Consider the following 19,759-nt stretch of genomic DNA (forward strand, 5'->3'; position numbering starts at 1 on the left):
GCATTGTGACGGATTGCAGTTAACGCTAGTGTGAAAGTAGCCTAAGGCGTACGCAGTCAGGACCGGTCACCTCTCCGGCTCCGACTCCAGTGTTGGATCAGAGATGACATCTTACAATGGAGACATAAGTCACCGCAGCCGGGAGACGGCGCCGTGATCAGCAGCAGCAAGGAGGAATCACGGGATCGCTGCAGGTCACCTTCATACACAATCAGATCATAAATCAGGTAACGCTGGAAACGAGGCAGAACAAAGCAGCAGAGATCTGCAAGGTGAGACCGCGGCCGGAGGGACAAGCGGCACAGGTAACATAATAGAGGGAGAAGCCAGGGGGCGCTAACACTACTACACTGGACCCGATCGCTAAAAGAAGAATAGTGAGTGCAGCTCTGGGGTATAATACAGGAGGTAACTCAGGATCAGTAATGTAATGTATGTACACAGTGACTGCACCAGCAGAATAGTGAGTGCAGCTCTGGGGTATAATACAGGATGTAACTCAGGATCAGTAATGTAATGTATGTACACAGTGACTGCACCAGCAGAATAGTGAGTGCAGCTCTGGGGTATAATACAGGATGTAACTCAGGATCAGTAATGTATGTACACAGTGACTGCACCAGCAGAATAGTGAGTGCAGCTCTGCGGTATAATAGAGGATGTAACTCAGGATCAGTAATGTATGTACACAGTGACTGCACCAGCAAAATAGTGAGTGCAGCTCTGGCGTATAATACAGGATGTAACTCAGGATCAGTAATGTAATGTATGTACACAGTGACTGCACCAGCAGAATAGTGAGTGCAGCTCTGGGGTATAATACAGGATGTAACTCAGGATCAGTAATGTAATGTATGTACACAGTGACTGCACCAGCAGAATAGTGAGTGCAGCTCTGGGGTATAATACAGGATGTAACTCAGGATCAGTAATGTATGTACACAGTGACTGCACCAGCAGAATAGTGAGTGCAGCTCTGCGGTATAATAGAGGATGTAACTCAGGATCAGTAATGTATGTACACAGTGACTGCACCAGCAAAATAGTGAGTGCAGCTCTGGCGTATAATACAGGATGTAACTCAGGATCAGTAATGTAATGTATGTACACAGTGACTGCACCAGCAGAATAGTGAGTGCAGCTCTGCGGTATAATAGAGGATGTAACTCAGGATCAGTAATGTATGTACACAGTGACTGCACCAGCAAAATAGTGAGTGCAGCTCTGGCGTATAATACAGGATGTAACTCAGGATCAGTAATGTAATGTACCAGTTAACCATGGTTATCTCTAAAGAAACATGTGCAGCCATCATTGCACTGCACAAAAATGGCCTAACAGGGAAGAGTATTGCAGCTACAAAGATTGCACCTCAGTCAACAATCTATCGCATCATCAAGAACTTCAAGGAGAGAGCTTCCATTGTTGTCAAAAAGGCTCCAGGGCGCCCAAGAAAGACCAGCAAGCGCCAGGACCGTATCTTAAAACTAGAAAGAACAAAGAAACACAGCTGACCGCACCACCGTTGCAGCTGACTGCCTCCGCTCCAGGCTGATAAGCCCCAGCTGGCCTCCAGATCTCGGGTGCTTCAGCCAAGAAGACAGATGTCATAAATGAATGAAGTGAACAACGGCAGCACTCACCGATCTTAACAGGTGCCTTTATTGGTTAAAAATCTTCACGGCTTGGGGGTGAATGAACAAGAGAATGTGAGAGCAGAACGACGGCCGTTTCGCGACGGTCTGGCGCTTCAACGGGTTCAGTGGACCCGAGCCGTGAAGATTTTTAACCAATAAAGGCACCTGTTAAGAAGATCGGTGAGTGCTGCCGTTGTTCACTTCGTATCTTAAAACTGTTTCAGCTGCGGGATCGGAGTACCAGCAGTGCCGAGCTTGCTCAGGAATGGCAGCAGGCTGGTGTGAGCGCTTCTGCACGCACTGAGACTGCGGAGACTCTTTGAGCAAGGCCTGGTTTCAAGGAGGGCAGCAAAGAAGCCACTTCTCTCCAGAAAAAACATCAGGGACCGACTGATATTCTGCAAAAGGTACAGGGAGTGGACTGCTGAGGACTGGGGCAAAGTCATTTTCTCTGATGAATCCCCTTTTCAATTGTTTGGGACATCTGGAAAACAGCTTATTCGGAGAAGCAGAGGTGAGCGCTACCACCAGTCTTGTCTCATGCCAACTGTAAAGCATCCTGAAACCATTCATGTGTGGGGTTGCTTCTCAGCCAAGGAAATCGGCTCACTCACAGTCTTGCCTAAAACCACAGCCATGAATAAAGAATGGTACCAGAATGTCCTCCAAGAGAAACTTCTCCCAACCGTCCAAGAGCAGTTTGGCGCCCAACAATGCCTTTTCCAGCATGATGGAGCACCTTGCCATAAAGCAAAGGTGATAACTAAATGGTCCATGGAACAAAACATAGAGACTTTGTGTCCATGGCCTGGAAACTCCCCAGATCTTAATCCCATTGAGAACTTGTGGTCAATCATCAAGAGACGGGTGGACAAACAAAAACCAACAAATTCTGGCAAAATGCAAACATAGATTATGCAAGAATGGACGGCTATCAGTCAGGATTTGGTCCAGAAGTTGATTGAGAGCATGCCAGGGAGAATTGCAGAGGTCTTGAAGAAGAAGGGTCAACACTGCAAATATTGACTTGCTGCATGAACTCATTCTAACTGTCAATATAACCTATTGGTACTCATAATATGATTGCAATTATATTTCTGTATGTGATATAAACATCAGACAAACTCTAATAAAAACCAGAGGGCAGCAGATCATGTGAAAATATAATTTTGGTGTCATTCTCAAAACTTTTGGCCATGACTGTACACAGTGACTGCACCAGCAGAATAGTGAGTGCAGCTCTGGGGTATAATACAGGATGTAACTCAGGATCAGTAATGTATGTACACAGTGACTGCACCAGCAGAATAGTGAGTGCAGCTCTGGGGTATAATACAGGATGTAACTCAGGATCAGTAATGTATGTACACAGTGACTGCACCAGCAGAATAGTGAGTGCAGCTCTGGGGTATAATACAGGATGTAACTCAGGATCAGTAATGTATGTACACAGTGACTGCACCAGCAGAATAGTGAGTGCAGCTCTGGAGTATAATACAGGATGTAACTCAGGATCAGTAATGTATGTACACAGTGACTGCACCAGCAGAATAGTGAGCGCAGCTCTGGAGTATAATGCAGGCGGTAACTCAGGATCAGTAATGTAATGTATGTACACAGTGACTGCACCAGCAGAATAGTGAGCGCAGCTCTGGAGTATAATGCAGGCGGTAACTCAGGATCAGTAATGTAATGTATGTACACAGTGACTGCATGTGCAGAATAGTGAGTGCAGCTCTGGAGTATAATACAGGATGTAACTCAGGATCAGTAATGTATGTACACAGTGACTGCAGCAGCAGAATAGTGAGTGCAGCTCTGGAGTATAATACAGGATGTAACTCAGGATCAGTAATGTAATGTATGTACATAGTGACTGCAGCAGCAGAATAGTGAGTGCAGCTCTGGGGTATAATACAGGATGTAACTCAGGATCAGTAATGTAATGTATGTACACAGTGACTGCACCAGCAGAATAGTGAGTGCAGCTCTGGAGTATAATACAGGATGTAACTCAGGATCAGTAATGTAATGTATGTACACAGTGACTGCACCAGCAGAAGAGTGAGTGCAGCTCTGGGGTATAATACAGGATGTAACTCAGGATCAGTAATGTAATGTATGTACACAGTGACTGCACCAGCAGAATAGTGAGTGCAGCTCTGGGGTATAATACAGGATGTAACTCAGGATCAGTAATGTAATGTATGTACACAGTGACTGCACCAGCAGAATAGTGAGTGCAGCTCTGGAGTATAATACAGGATGTAACTCAGGATCAGTAATGTAATGTATGTACACAGTGACTGCACCAGCAGAATAGTGAGTGCAGCTCTGGGGTATAATACAGGATGTAATGTATAATAACACAACTACCGCCCATCCTAACCTTCCTTTATTCACGGCCCGGACAATGTACACGGATGGAGATATAAATACACATGTAAATTCCACAATCTTCTTTATGTACAAAGTTGACATCAGGAATGTAGAGCCGCCTGTTGCTGCATCAAAAAGAAAGTGATAATAACAGGAGTCAAGTGTCATTTCTCGTATAACGCAGCCGCCATGATGACCCTCCGCAGACCGGGCGTTGCAGGGGAGATTCTGACCGGATGTCGTCCATGTCTTGAATGCTGGAGGGACTCGATCCTCATCGCTCTCCCGCACTGAGGGACAGGCGCAGCCGCTCATACATCATCTGATCCTGTGAGGAGGAATCATGGCAGAATTACACAACAACAAACCTCCTTGTGGATTCCCGGGATCCATCAACCGAGGACAGACAGGAGCGCAGCGCACTGACTGCTGTATAGCCCATTTTGTTTTCTAACCAGTCACCACTAGAGGGAGCTCAGGAGCTTTCTGTATACTGATTTACTATTACAGAGAGTGTTAAGAAGATCCGACCGCTCCAGAGAGGGGCGCTACAGCCATCAGGAAAAAGCGGAGAGCAGGGGCTGCGTAGTGCTCCAACCTGCCCAAAAGACACGTACAACCATCTCCCACCAGTTTTGCAGGACTTAATTAGAAGCAACATGAACCGTATACAACATGCTCCCCCTAGTGGTGGCTTCAGGCACACACAATGGCCACTGTGTCCGTTACTGGTGACTTATCTCCAGGGATAAGAAAGTGACTTGGATGGTAAATCTCTAATATTCCTGACGCTGGTTTACCCCCCAATACCGGGAATAAGGGGGCAGTGGAGCTCCCAGCGCCAGCAGATCAGTGGGATCTGACATCTCCAGTGTACGGGGGCAGAGTTACTGCACAGAGATCATCCAGGCAGGGTGGGGGGCCGCTCCGGTCGTGACCCATCCTCCTCCATAATTGGTCACATGAGCCAGAACATTCCCCTCATTCCTCAGCACGAGAGCGAACACTTCACATTATGGTGAAATCTCCCAGTGCCTGATGTGCACAAATCACCCATGATGAGGGTTGGAGTTTTGCACTTGTATATATATACACTAGATGGTGGCCCGATTCTAACACATCGGGTATTCTAGAATATGTATGTATATAGCAGCCACATACTATATAGCACAGGCCACCTAGTATATAGGAGTACTACGTGGCCTGTGGTATATACAATGTGGCTGCTGTATACATACATAAATATTGTAGAATACCCGATGCGCTAATATAGGCCACGCAGTAAATAACACAGCCCACGTAGTATGTAACACTGGCCACGTAATATATAGCACAGCCCACGCAGTATAGAACACAGACCACATAGTATATAACACTGCCTATGTAGTATATAGCAGCCCACGTAGTATATAACACAGCCTACACAGTATACAACATAGCCCACGTAGTATACAGCAGTGTGGGCAGCATATCCCTGTTAATAAAAAAAAAAAAAATAGTTATACTCACCCGCCGCCGGGATCCAGCGAACCTCTGGCGATTCTCGTGCGGCTGCCGCCATCTTTTGTTCCCAGGATGGATTGCAAAATTACCCAGATCACTTAGCGGTCTCGCGAGACCGCCAAGTCTTCTGGGTAATTTCGCAATGCATCTCTGGGTACGGAAGCTGGTGGCAGGCGCTAGCGCATAGTCGGACTACGGAGGGTGAGTATAGCAGGTTTTTCGGTTTTTTTAAATTATTTTTAACATTATATCTTTTTACTATTGACGCGGCTTAGGCAGAATGAATAGTAAGAACTTGGTCACACAGGGTTAATAGCGGCAGTAACGGAGTGAGTTACCCGCGGCATAACGCGGTCCGTTACCGCCGGCATTAACCCTGTGTGAGCGGTGACCGGAGGGGAGTATGCGGGCGACAGGCACTGACTGCGGGGAGTAGGGAGGGACTAATCGGACTGTGGCCGTCACTGATTGGTCGCGGCAGCCATGACAGGCAGCTGGCGAGACCAATCAGCGACTTGGATTTATATATATATATATATATATATATATATATATATATATATATATATATATATATAAAATAGAAAATTGGGGATTCTTCCACGGTGCAGATGTTGGCAGAGACCGTTCCCCCTTCCTTGCTAATCCGCAGCAATGGCGGCTCCTGCTCTGGAGGACTCGGCGTCATCACATATTTCCTGGTTTCACACTCAGCTGAATGGCTGCTGTGTAATCCCAAACGTTCCCCGTAGAGGTCACTGCAGGGAAAATGTGCCGCAGTCTGCAGGTGATCGCCAGAGGCTTCCGTCACTGCAGCAGTCATTACAGAAGATGCTGCGCAGACGGCGAAACTTGTGTAAGGACCTCGTACCCCTACAGCACGAGCAACGGAAAAAGGCAACAAGCAAAGAGCTGAGAAAGTCTGCATGGTCTGCACATAAACATCACATATACCTGCAACAAAGGAAACAGCGACTGAAAACTCACCATCTTAGAGACAGAAGGTTTCACCTTCCTAAAGGCTTCATCAAAGTGTTTCTTGTAGACAAGGATCTCTGCTAAGAGGAAAAAAGTAAAGTCAGATGCACTCACTATTCTGCTGGTGCAGTCACTGTGTACATACATTACATTACTGATCCTGAGTTACATCTTGTATTATACCCCAGAGCTGCACTCACTATTCTGCTGGTGCAGTCACTGTATACATACATTACATTACTGATCCTGAGTTACCTCCTGTATTATACCCCAGAGCTGCACTCACTATTCTGCTGGTGCAGTCACTGTGTACATACATTACATTACTGATCCTGAGTTACATCCTGTATTATACCCCAGAGCTGCACTCACTATTCTGCTGGTGCAGTCACTATGTACATACATTACTGATCCTGAGTTACATCCTGTATTATACCCCAGAGCTGCACTCACTATTCTGCTGGTGCAGTCACTGTGTACATACATTACATTACTGATCCTGAGTTACATCCTGTATTATACTCCAGAGCTGCACTCACTATTCTGCTGGTGCAGTCACTGTGTACATACATTACAGTACTGATCCTGAGTTACCTCCTGTATTATACCCCAGAGCTGCACTCACTATTCTGCTGGTGCTGTCACTGTGACACATACATTACATCCTGATCCTGAGTTACATCCTGTATTATTCTCCAGAGCTGCACTCACTATTCTGCTGGTGCAGTCACTGTGTACATACATTACTGATCTTGAGTTATATCCTGTATTATACTCCAGAGCTGCACTCACTATTCTGCTGGTGCAGTCACTGTGTACATACATTACTGATCCTGAGTTACATCCTGTATTATACCCCAGAGCTGCACTCACTATTCTGCTGGTGCAGTCACTGTGTTCATACATTACTGATCCTGAGTCACAGCCTGTATTATTATTATTATTATTATTATACATTTTTATAGCGCCATTTATTCCATGGCGCTTTACATGTGAATACGGGGCAAATATAGACAAATACATTAAACATGAGCAGATAACAGGCACACGAGTACATAAGGAGGGAGGACCCTGCCCGCGAGGGCTCACAGTCTGCAGGGGGTGGGTGAGGATACACTAGGAGAGGGAAGAGCTGGCTGTACGGCTGTTCAGTAGGTTGAGGATCACTGCAGGCTGTAGGCTTGTCGGAAGAGATGAGTCTTCAGGTTCTTTTTGAATGTTTCTATGGTAGGCGCAAGTCTGATGTGTTGGGGTAGAGAGTTCCAGAGTATGGGGGAAGCACGGGAGAAGTCTTGGATGCGGTTATGGGAAGAAGAGATGAGAGGGGAGTAGAGAAGGAGGTCTTGGGAGGATCGGAGGTCGCGTGTAGGTAGGTACCGGGAGACCATGTCACAGATGTATGGAGGAGACAGGTTGTGGATGGCTTTGTAAGTCAGTGTGAGGGTTTTGAACTGGAGTCTCTGGGCGATAGGAAGCCAGTGAAGGGCTTGACACAGGGGAGAGGCTGGGGAATAGCGGGGGGACAGGTGGATTAGTCGGGCAGCAGAGTGTAGGATGGATTGGAGTGGTGCCAGAGTGCTAGAGGGGAGTCCAGAGAGTAGGAGGTTGCAGTAGTCGAGGCGGGAGATGATAAGGGCATGCACTAGCGTTTTTGCAGTGTTGCGGTCAAGGAAAGCACGGATCCGGGAAATATTTTTGAGTTTGAGACGACAGGAGGAGGCAAGGGCTTGGATATGTGGCTTGAAAGAGAGGGCAGAGTCGAGGATCACCCCGAGGCACCGGGCGTGTGGGACTGGGGATAGTGAGCAGCCATTGACATTGATGGATAGGTCTGGTGGAGGGGTAGAGTGAGATGGGGGAAAGATGATGAATTCTGTTTTGTCCATGTTCAGTTGTAGAAAGCGAGCAGAAAAGAAGGCTGAAATGGCAGACAGACAGTGCGGGATTTTGGTAAGCAAGGAGGAGAGGTCAGGTCCGGAGAGGTAGATCTGCGTGTCGTCAATACCCCAGAGCTGCACTCACTATTCTGCTGGTGCAGTCACTGTGTACATACATTACTGATCCTGAGTTATATCCTGTATTATACTCCAGAGCTGCACTCACTATTCTGCTGGTGCAGTCACTGTGTACATACAGTACATTACTGATCGTGAGTTACATCCTGTATTATACCCCAGAGCTGCACTCACTATTCTGCTGGTGAAATCACTGTGTACATACACTACATTACTGATCCTGAGTTACATCCTGTATTATACTCCAGAGCTGCACTCACTATTCTGGTGCAGTCACTGTGTACATACATTACATTACTGATCCTGAGTTACCTCCTGTATTATACTCCAGAGCTGCACTCACTACTCTGCTGGTGCAGTCACTGTGTACATACATTACTGATCCTGAGTTACCTCCTGTATTATACCCCAGAGCTGCACTCACTATTCTGCTGGTGAAGTCACTGTGTACATACAGTACATTACTGATCCTGAGTTACATCCTGTATTATACCCCAGAGCTGCACTCACTATTCTGCTGGTGCAGTCATTGTGTACATACATTACATTACTGATCCTGAGTTACATCTTGTATTATACCCCAGAGCTGCACTCACTATTCTGCTGGTGCAGTCACTGTATACATACATTACATTACTGATCCTGAGTTACCTCCTGTATTATACCCCAGAGCTGCACTCACTATTCTGCTGGTGCAGTCACTGTGTACATACATTACATTACTGATCCTGAGTTACATCCTGTATTATACTCCAGAGCTGCACTCACTATTCTGCTGGTGCAGTCACTGTGTACATACATTACAGTACTGATCCGGAGTTACCTCCTGTATTATACCCCAGAGCTGCACTCACTATTCTGCTGGTGCTGTCACTGTGACACATACATTACATCCTGATCCTGAGTTACATCCTGTATTATTCTCCAGAGCTGCACTCACTACTCTGCTGGTGCAGTCACTGTGTACATACATTACTGATCTTGAGTTATATCCTGTATTATACTCCAGAGCTGCACTCACTATTCTGCTGGTGCAGTCACTGTGTACATACATTACTGATCCTGAGTTACATCCTGTATTATACCCCAGAGCTGCACTCACTATTCTGCTGGTGCAGTCACTGTGTTCATACATTACTGATCCTGAGTCACAGCCTGTATTATACCCCAGAGCTGCACTCACTATTCTGCTGGTGCAGTCACTGTGTACATACATTACTGATCCTGAGTTATATCCTGTATTATACTCTAGAGCTGCACTCACTATTCTGCTGGTGCAGTCACTGTGTACATACAGTACATTACTGATCGTGAGTTACATCCTGTATTATACCCCAGAGCTGCACTCACTATTCTGCTGGTGAAATCACTGTGTACATACACTACATTACTGATCCTGAGTTACATCCTGTATTATACTCCAGAGCTGCACTCACTATTCTGGTGCAGTCACTGTGTACATACATTACATTACTGATCCTGAGTTACCTCCTGTATTATACTCCAGAGCTGCACTCACTACTCTGCTGGTGCAGTCACTGTGTACATACATTACTGATCCTGAGATACATTCTGTATTATACTCCAGAGCTGCAGTCACTATTCTGCTGGTGCAGTCACTGTGTACATACATTACTGATCCTGAGTTACCTCCTGTATTATACCCCAGAGCTGCACTCACTATTCTGCTGGTGAAGTCACTGTGTACATACAGTACATTACTGATCCTGAGTTACATCCTGTATTATACCCCAGAGCTGCACTCACTATTCTGCTGGTGCAGTCACTGTGTACATACATTACATTACTGATCCTGAGTTACATCCTGTATTATACCCCAGAGCTGCACTCACTATTCTGCTGGTGCAGTCACTGTGTACATACATTACATTACTGACCCTGAGTTACATCCTGTATTATACCCCAGAGCTGCACTCACTATTCTGCTGGTGCAGTCACTGTGTACATACATTACATTACTGATCCTGAGTTACCTCCTGTATTATAGCCCAGAGCTGCACTCACTATTCTGCTGGTGCAGTCACTGTGTACATACATTACATTACTGATCCTGAGTTACATCCTGTATTATACCCCAGAGCTGCACTCACTATTCTGCTGGTGCAGTCACTGTGTTCATACATTACTGATCCTGAGTCACAGCCTGTATTATACCCCAGAGCTGCACTCACTATTCTGCTGGTGCAGTCACTGTGTACATACATTACTGATCCTGAGTTATATCCTGTATTATACTCTAGAGCTGCACTCACTATTCTGCTGGTGCAGTCACTGTGTACATACAGTACATTACTGATCGTGAGTTACATCCTGTATTATACCCCAGAGCTGCACTCACTATTCTGCTGGTGAAATCACTGTGTACATACACTACATTACTGATCCTGAGTTACATCCTGTATTATACTCCAGAGCTGCACTCACTATTCTGGTGCAGTCACTGTGTACATACATTACATTACTGATCCTGAGTTACCTCCTGTATTATACTCCAGAGCTGCACTCACTACTCTGCTGGTGCAGTCACTGTGTACATACATTACTGATCCTGAGATACATTCTGTATTATACTCCAGAGCTGCAGTCACTATTCTGCTGGTGCAGTCACTGTGTACATACATTACTGATCCTGAGTTACCTCCTGTATTATACCCCAGAGCTGCACTCACTATTCTGCTGGTGAAGTCACTGTGTACATACAGTACATTACTGATCCTGAGTTACATCCTGTATTATACCCCAGAGCTGCACTCACTATTCTGCTGGTGCAGTCACTGTGTACATACATTACATTACTGATCCTGAGTTACATCCTGTATTATACCCCAGAGCTGCACTCACTATTCTGCTGGTGCAGTCACTGTGTACATACATTACATTACTGACCCTGAGTTACATCCTGTATTATACCCCAGAGCTGCACTCACTATTCTGCTGGTGCAGTCACTGTGTACATACATTACATTACTGATCCTGAGTTACCTCCTGTATTATAGCCCAGAGCTGCACTCACTATTCTGCTGGTGCAGTCACTGTGTACATACATTACATTACTGATCCTGAGTTACATCCTGTATTATACTCCAGAGCTGCACTCACTATTCTGCTGGTGCAGTCACTGTGTACATACATTACATTACTGATCCTGAGTTACATCCTGTATTATACCCCAGAGCTGCACTCACTATTCTGCTGGTGCAGTCACGGTTACTCACCTCTCGGGACAGCAGGATTTTCCTGGAACATTTCGCTGCGCAGGGCACTTATTGACGCCTCCCGTATGAGAGCAGACAGGTCGGCGCCCCTGTGAGGGGCAGAACACACATTACATCGGTGTTACATTATATTTCTTCCATATTATTAGTTGTACATTTTGGGCGGTTTTCTTACAAAATCACACATGTGCTGGATGAATTATACTCACGTGAAACAATCACATTTCTCGTCGCTGGCGATCACTTCTAGATCAACGTCCGGACCCAGCGGTGGCCGAGAACCGTTCTTAAAAAAAAAAAAAAAATATATATATATATATATATATATATATATATATATATATATATATATATATATATATATATATATATATATATATATATATATATATATATATATATATATATATATATAACAAAAACCTCTATTATTTCCATTGGATGATCTTGACTAGAAATGTAAAATTTGCATAATTAAATATAAGACGTGGAATCCCAAGATCTCGCCCCAATCTAATGTCACTATGCTATCGGTTTCAGGATGTAAAAATTTACTTAGAGGGGCTCTCCACTTCGACATTCACTACTTGTTAAAGGGGCGCCATGAAAACAATTGTATCAAAAAGTGTCTCCCCCACTGCTGAACTGATAGGAAAAAGCTGCCAGTGTTAGTTCTCCCTACAGCGCCCCCACAGGGGAAATAAAGTATTACACGCTGTCCTTTCATGTCAGTGATGGGACAAGTCGTCCAGAGCCAGAGATGCTCTTTAGAACAGTTTTCCATTCTGACGGGCAGATGAGGGTCTTCAACAGGGGGGGGCACTTCTAAAAAAAAAAATTAGTTATTAACATCAAGATATCCCCTTTTTTTTGGCAATCACTACTTTTAAAGGGATGGTTAACCCCATTAAGAGGGTGATGAGGATGCCTATTACCCCAGGATCTGATATTATCCAGCTTGGACAACCCCTTTAACTGTATACTAATTGTGCAAGAAACCCACAGCCATGTTGGTTAAATACGGCAAAGATGAAATACAATCATGTGACCCCCCCAAAACCCACGGCCTGCGGCGCGATGTGGGCCTGAACGGGTTGAGAGCATTTAGTGCAAAGCCAGGTACAAAAATAGTGATTCAATTGCTTTCCCTGAGCCAACCAGATAAAAATCAGCAAATACAGGTCACTGCCTTCTACAAGGTCAACACCCTCGTCCTCTGCTGCCGTCATCATTGGCTACAATGTATGAACACTAAATAAATACACGATTTCTGATGAGTTACCTTAGTTATCGTCCTCAGGATGGCGAGCCGATCACTTGGTGGGGGAAGCCCCACATACAGGGTCTTGTCCAGCCGCCCAGGTCGCAAAATCGCTGGGTCAATAATGTCTGGAGGAGAGGAAAGTAAACAAAAAAATCACGACACTTAGGTAACACCGCCTGGCAGCAGAACCACATCTCATAACACGAGTGTCAGGTGCAGGAATTTCATGGCCCAAGTCTGTAGGTGATGAGATCTCTTGTATTGACAAAGGGTACAAAATTGTAGTGTGTAAATGAACAGATATGATTCCAGCAGCAGGAGGGGAATGTGTTGACTTTATGTGGGGCAGTGACTTATTTATATATGCACAAGTGGTCAGGTCTGCAAGATTAAGGCTGGTAGTGCAATAATGAGGCTAAGGATGGAACAGTGCAGGCAATGAAAATGAGGATGACAGCAGAACAGGAATATGTTTATTTTGTAGGAGGCAGTGACCTATAAATACTTGTGTAAGGAGGACAGCAGCAGTAGGGGATTATGCTGATACCTGCAAATTACATTTGGTTATATTATAGGATTAAGACTGTATGGAGCAGTGTGATAACGGTGAAAAAGATAATGACAGCAGGAGATGACTCTGCAGATTTTTGGGGTGGTCAGTGACCAATGTATACATGTGATTGTGTTTGTAAACCTAAAACTAAAGGTACTGTCACAGTAAAGGTACCGTCACACATAACGATATTGTTAACGATATCGTTACTTTTTCTGACGTAGCAACGATATCATTAAGGAAATCGTTATGTGTGACAGCGACCAACGATCAGGCCCCTGCTGGGAGATCGTTGGTCGCTGAGGAAAGTTCAGAACGCTGGACTCCCTGCAGACATCGCTGGATCGGCATGTGTGACACCGATCCAGCGATGTCTTCACTGGTAACCAGGGTAAACATCGGGTTACTGAGCGCAGGGCCGCACTTAGTAACCCGATGTTTATCCTGGTTACCAGCGTAAAAGTTAAAAAAACAAACACTACATACTTACCTACCGCTGTCTGTCCCCAGCGCTCTGCTTCTCTGCAGTCCTCCTGCATCCTGTGTCAGCGCCGGCCAGCCGGAAAGCACAGCGGTGACGTCACCGCTCTGCTTTACGGCTGACCGGCGCTGACAGTGCAGAGGAAAGAAGAGCGCCGGAGGACAGACAGCTGAAGGTAAGTATGTAGTGTTTGTTTTTTTAACGTTTACGCTGGTAATCAGGGTAAACATCGGGTTACTAAGCGCGGCCCTGCGCTTAGTTACCCGATGTTTACCCTGGTTACCAGTGAAGACATCGCTGGATCGGGGTCACACACGCCGATCCAGCGATGTCAGCAGGAGTCCAGCGACGAAATAAAGTTCTGGACTTTCCTCAGCGACCAACGATCTCCCAGCAGAGGCCTGATCGTTGGTCGCTGTCACACATAACGATTTCCTTAACGATATCGTTGCTACGTCAGAAGGTACCTTTTGTGCAAGGCAGTGACTCACATAAATCTGTGAAGTAGAAGAGTAACGTGCTGATGTTTTGAGAGGTATTGACCAGAATATGTTTATGGATATGTCTGCAAGTGTCATGCTTTATGGGACAGAAGCAGAGTTATGACGTGGCTGATGATAGAATAGTGGAACCAGTAAGAATGATAACAGCAGCAGAAAACAGTGTGATGACAATTTGGGAAGCAGTGACGTGTGTGTGTGTGTATATATATGTCATTATGTCTGTATGTTTAATGCCAGGTGGAACAGGAAGTTGTCATATTTGGCTGATTCTAAAACAATGCAGCTAATAAAGAAAAAAAAAGATAGCGGCAGCCGAAGAGTAGTGTGCTGACTTTTTGTGAGGCAATGACCGGTACTTATTTGTCAATCTAATTGTGTGTGTGTGTGTGTGTGTGTGTGTGTGTGTGTGTGTGTGTGTGTGTGTGTGTGTGTGTGTGTGTGTGTGTGTGTGTGTGTGTGTGTGCAACAAAATTTTGCACAGTCACACGTCTGGACCCCGAGAGCGTCATGGGCTATGTTGTGAGGTGAAATTTTAACCCTGCGCTTTCCAATTCACCAAACAATTTTGCTCCTATCTACATAATGGGGAAAAAGTGAAACGAAAAGTGTTGGAGGTAAATTGACAGCTGCCAGATGTGAACAAGGGGGACTTAGAGTGAGAGCGATGGCGCCAAAGAGTATATACCGTACAGTTGCTAAGGTGGGGCCCCGACATGAGATACTCACCACACACGGGGATATGAACACCCACACACAAGGTGCCACACACTACCACGTGCTTGAACACATATACCACCCTCAGCACACATTTCACCACACATACACCAACCTCGCCACATAAAAGTCGAAACACAAAAGTCGCCGCTCAAAACTCGCCACGCGCAAAACTCGCCACATGCAAAAACTAGGCTCACGCAAAACTCGCCACAAGTGCAAAACTCACATCATGGAAAACTCGCCACACGCAAAACTTGCACACGCGGAAAAATTGCCACATGCACAAAAGTTGCAACACATGCAAAAGTTGCCTCACACAAAACTTGCACATACTCAAAAGGTTCTACACATAAAACTCGCCACGCGCAAAACTCGCCATGCGCAAAACTTGCTGCACACAACTTGCTACACTAACCTGTCACATGCAACTCGACACCCAAAAAGTTGCTACATGCATGTCGCCACACACAACTCAACACACACAACTTGACAAACGAAACTCGCCCTAAAATACACACAAGTCTGGTATTATCCTTCACAAATAAAAATCTGATTAATAAGCAGACAAACTACAAGAGCAACAAATGTACCATATAGGAAATACGGCAGCTGTCAGTCACATGACCTGTCTATTATGTGTATGTGTGAGCTAATATATACTGCCAGGGGGGAGGGCTTCCTGTTGGCTGGGGATTTATCAGGCTGCCAATTTAGCTTACAAATACTGAGGTAAAAATACTGAGCAAATAACGTGTGAACGAGGTCTAATACAGGAGGAGATGACACACAGATATATACTATATACAGGGGAGATGACACAGATATATACAGTAGAGATGACACACAGATATATATATATATATATATATATATATATATATATATATATATATATATATATATATATATATATATATATATATATATATATATATATATATATATATATATATATATATAGGAGATGACACGGGTATATACAGGAGGAGATGACAGATATATACTATATACAGGAGAGATGACACACAGGTTATATATATATACAGTGGGGCAAAAAAGTATTTAGTCAGTCAGCAATAGTGCAAGTTCCACCACTTAAAAAGATGAGAGGCGTCTGTAATTTACATCATAGGTAGACCTCAACTATGGGAGACAAACTGAGAAAAAAAAATCCAGATAATCACATTGTCTGTTTTTTTTATCATTTTATTTGCATATTATGGTGGAAAACAAGTATTTGGTCAGAAACAAACAATCAAGATTTCTGGCTCTCACAGACCTGTAACTTCTTCTTTAAGAGTCTCCTCTTTCCTCCACTCATTACCTGTAGTAATGGCACCTGTTTAAACTTGTTATCAGTATAAAAAGACACCTGTGCACACCCTCAAACAGTCTGACTCCAAACTCCACTATGGTGAAGACCAAAGAGCTGTCAAAGGACACCAGAAACAAAATTGTAGCCCTGCACCAGGCTGGGAAGACTGAATCTGCAATAGCCAACCAGCTTGGAGTGAAAAAATCAACAGTGGGAGCAATAATTAGAAAATGGAAGACATACAAGACCACTGATAATCTCCCTCGATCTGGGGCTCCACGCAAAATCCCACCCCGTGGGGTCAGAATGATCACAAGAACGGTGAGCAAAAATCCCAGAACCACGCGGGGGGACCTAGTGAATGAACTGCAGAGAGCTGGGACCAATGTAACAAGGCCTACCATAAGTAACACACTACGCCACCATGGACTCAGATCCCGCAGTGCCAGACGTGTCCCACTGCTTAAGCCAGTACATGTCCGGGCCTGTCTGAAGTTTGCTAGAGAGCATTTGGATAATCCAGAGGAGGTTTGGGAGAATGTCCTATGGTCTGATGAAACCAAACTGGAACTGTTTGGTAGAAACACAACTTGTCGTGTTTGGAGGAAAAAGAATACTGAGCTGCATCCATCAAACACCATACCTACTGTAAAGCATGGTGGTGGAAACATCATGCTTTGGGGCTGTTTCTCTGCAAAGGGGCCAGGACGACTGATCCGGGTACATGAAAGAATGAATGGGGCCATGTATCGTGAGATTTTGAGTGCAAACCTCCTTCCATCAGCAAGGGCATTGAAGATGAAACGTGGCTGGGTCTTTCAACATGACAATGATCCAAAGCACACCGCATGGGCAACGAAGGAGTGGCTTCGTAAGAAGCATTTCAAGGTCCTGGAGTGGCCTAGCCAGTCTCCAGATCTCAACCCTATAGAAAACCTTTGAAGGGAGTTGAAAGTCCGTGTTGCCAAGCGAAAAGCCAAAAACATCACTGCTCTAGAGGAGATCTGCATGGAGGAATGGGCCAACATACCAACAACAGTGTGTGGCAACCTTGTGAAGACTTACAGAAAACGTTTGACCTCTGTCATTGCCAACAAAGGATATATTACAAAGTATTGAGATGAAATTTTGTTTCTGACCAAATACTTATTTTCCACCATAATATGCAAATAAAATGATAAAAAAACAGACAATGTGATTTTCTGGATTTTTTTTTCCTCAGTTTGGCTCCCATAGTTGAGGTCTACCTATGATGTAAATTACAGACGCCTCTCATCTTTTTAAGTGGTGGAACTTGCACTATTGCTGACTGACTAAATACTTTTTTGCCCCACTGTATATATATATATATATATATATATATATATAGATATAGATATAGAGAGAGAGAGAGAGAGAGAGAGGAGATGACACATGTATATACTATATACAGGAGCAGATGACACAGGTATATACTATATACAGGAGGAGATGACACACAGGTATATACTATATAGAGGAGATGACATACAGGTACATACTATATACAGGAGATGACATACAGGTATATACTATATACAGGAGGAGATGACACAGGTATATACAGGAGGAGATGACACACAGGTATATACTATATACAGGAGCAGATGACCTACAGGTATATACTATATACAGGAGGAGATGACATACAGGTATATGCTTTATAGAAGATGACATACAGGTATATACAGGAGGAGATGACACACAGATATATACTATATACAGGAGGAGATGACATACAGGTATATACTATATATAGAAGGAGAAGACATACAGGTATATACTATATATAGGAGGAGATGACATACAGGTATATACTATATACAGGGGAGATGACAGCACGTATATACTATATACAGGGGAGATGACAAACAGGTATATACTATATACAGTAGATGACATACAGGTGTATACTATATATAAGGGAGATGACAAACATGTATATACTGAGGTGAAAATGAGGGGTGTGAGGTGAAAATGAAAAGGTGTGAGTGCAAAATGAGAGGAGTGAGGGAAAATAGTGGAGTGATAGGAAAATGACAGATGTGAGGTCGAAATGACAAGTGTTAGGTGGGAATGAGAGGAGTGAGGGAGAAAATAAGAGGTGTGAGGAAGAAAATGAGAGGCGTGATGGGAAAATGAGAGATGTGAGGTGCTATAACTAACCACAGATATTTACTATGCCCAGGCAACGCCAGGCTCTTCAGCTAGTATTTCTATAAGTATAATTCTATATAGGACAGAAGGTAGGATGTCAAGGTATGTTGCCAATCAAGGAACAAAGGAGCCAATGAGAATGATCACAGCAGCAGCAGCAGAAGAGTGTGCTGATCTTGTCAGTGACTGGTCCTCTAAACAATAAGTAGAGACAATACATGCATTGTTATGTAGTTAGAGCATACATATAGCTTTCTGCACGGAATATAGCATATACAGGTAGGTGTTCTGTCCCTGTAATTCGATCGATCAACAACGCGTCTATTCAGGTGTCAGAGGTCACGGTGAACAAGCTCATACCTAGAAGTGAATATTTCGTCACCTGGAGCCTCCGCTGCCAGAGCAAACAGCAGCTCCTGGCATCCGACCTCCTCTTATCAGCAGCTGGCCTCACACGGAGGCTCACATGGACCTCCGGCCTCCTATCAGCAGCCGGCCATATACAGAGGCTCACATGGACCTCTGGCCTCCTCTTATCACGGCCTCACACGGAGGCTCACATGGACCTCCGGCCTCCTCCTATCAGCAGCCGGCCATATACAGAGGCTCACATGGACCTCTGGCCTCCTCTTATCACGGCCTCACACGGAGGCTCACATGGACCTCCGGCCTCCTTCTATCAGCAGCCGGCCATACACAGAGGCTCACATGGACCTCCGGCCTCCTCTTATCACGGCCTCACACGGAGGCTCATGGACATCCGGCCTCTTCTCCAACCTGCCTCTTGTATAAAGAAAGGGTAGCTGCTGCCCCTAAGGCTAGACCAGCCATCTACAAACATTGTGGAACTACAACTCCCAGCATGCCCGACAGCAGTTACCCTGTCAAGAGTTGTAGTTTCACAGCAGAACTATACGATCAATGATGAGAGCTGTCCAGGATTTATGAATGTGGACAGGGAAAAGGGACAGTATTGGATGGCGGACAGTAAGGACAGAGTGCG

General features: G+C 44.8%; 1 protein-coding gene across 4 annotated transcripts in view; it reads right to left on the bottom strand.

The window, feature by feature from the left end:
* Nucleotides 1-4,016: 4,016 nt before the first annotated feature.
* NVL (nuclear VCP like) overlaps nucleotides 4,017-19,759 on the bottom strand; it is a 35,164-nt gene continuing 19,421 nt past the window's right edge. For 2 of the 4 annotated variants that reach the window (XM_069768420.1, XM_069768419.1), the window contains exons 19-23: nucleotides 13,031-13,137; nucleotides 11,958-12,034; nucleotides 11,749-11,837; nucleotides 6,507-6,574; nucleotides 4,017-4,344 (exon numbers count right to left, since the gene is read on the bottom strand). In XM_069768420.1, coding sequence (XP_069624521.1) covers nucleotides 4,291-4,344; nucleotides 6,507-6,574; nucleotides 11,749-11,837; nucleotides 11,958-12,034; nucleotides 13,031-13,137 — 395 coding nt within the window. In that variant the 3' untranslated portion in view covers nucleotides 4,017-4,290. Of the gene's footprint in view, nucleotides 4,345-6,506; nucleotides 6,578-11,748; nucleotides 11,838-11,957; nucleotides 12,035-13,030; nucleotides 13,138-19,759 lie in introns of all 4 variants that reach the window. The other 2 variants (XM_069768418.1, XM_069768417.1) reach the window with 1 other exon arrangement.

The sequence above is a fragment of the Ranitomeya imitator genome, chromosome 5 (assembly GCF_032444005.1).
Source record: "Ranitomeya imitator isolate aRanImi1 chromosome 5, aRanImi1.pri, whole genome shotgun sequence".
NCBI lineage: Eukaryota > Metazoa > Chordata > Amphibia > Anura > Dendrobatidae > Ranitomeya > Ranitomeya imitator.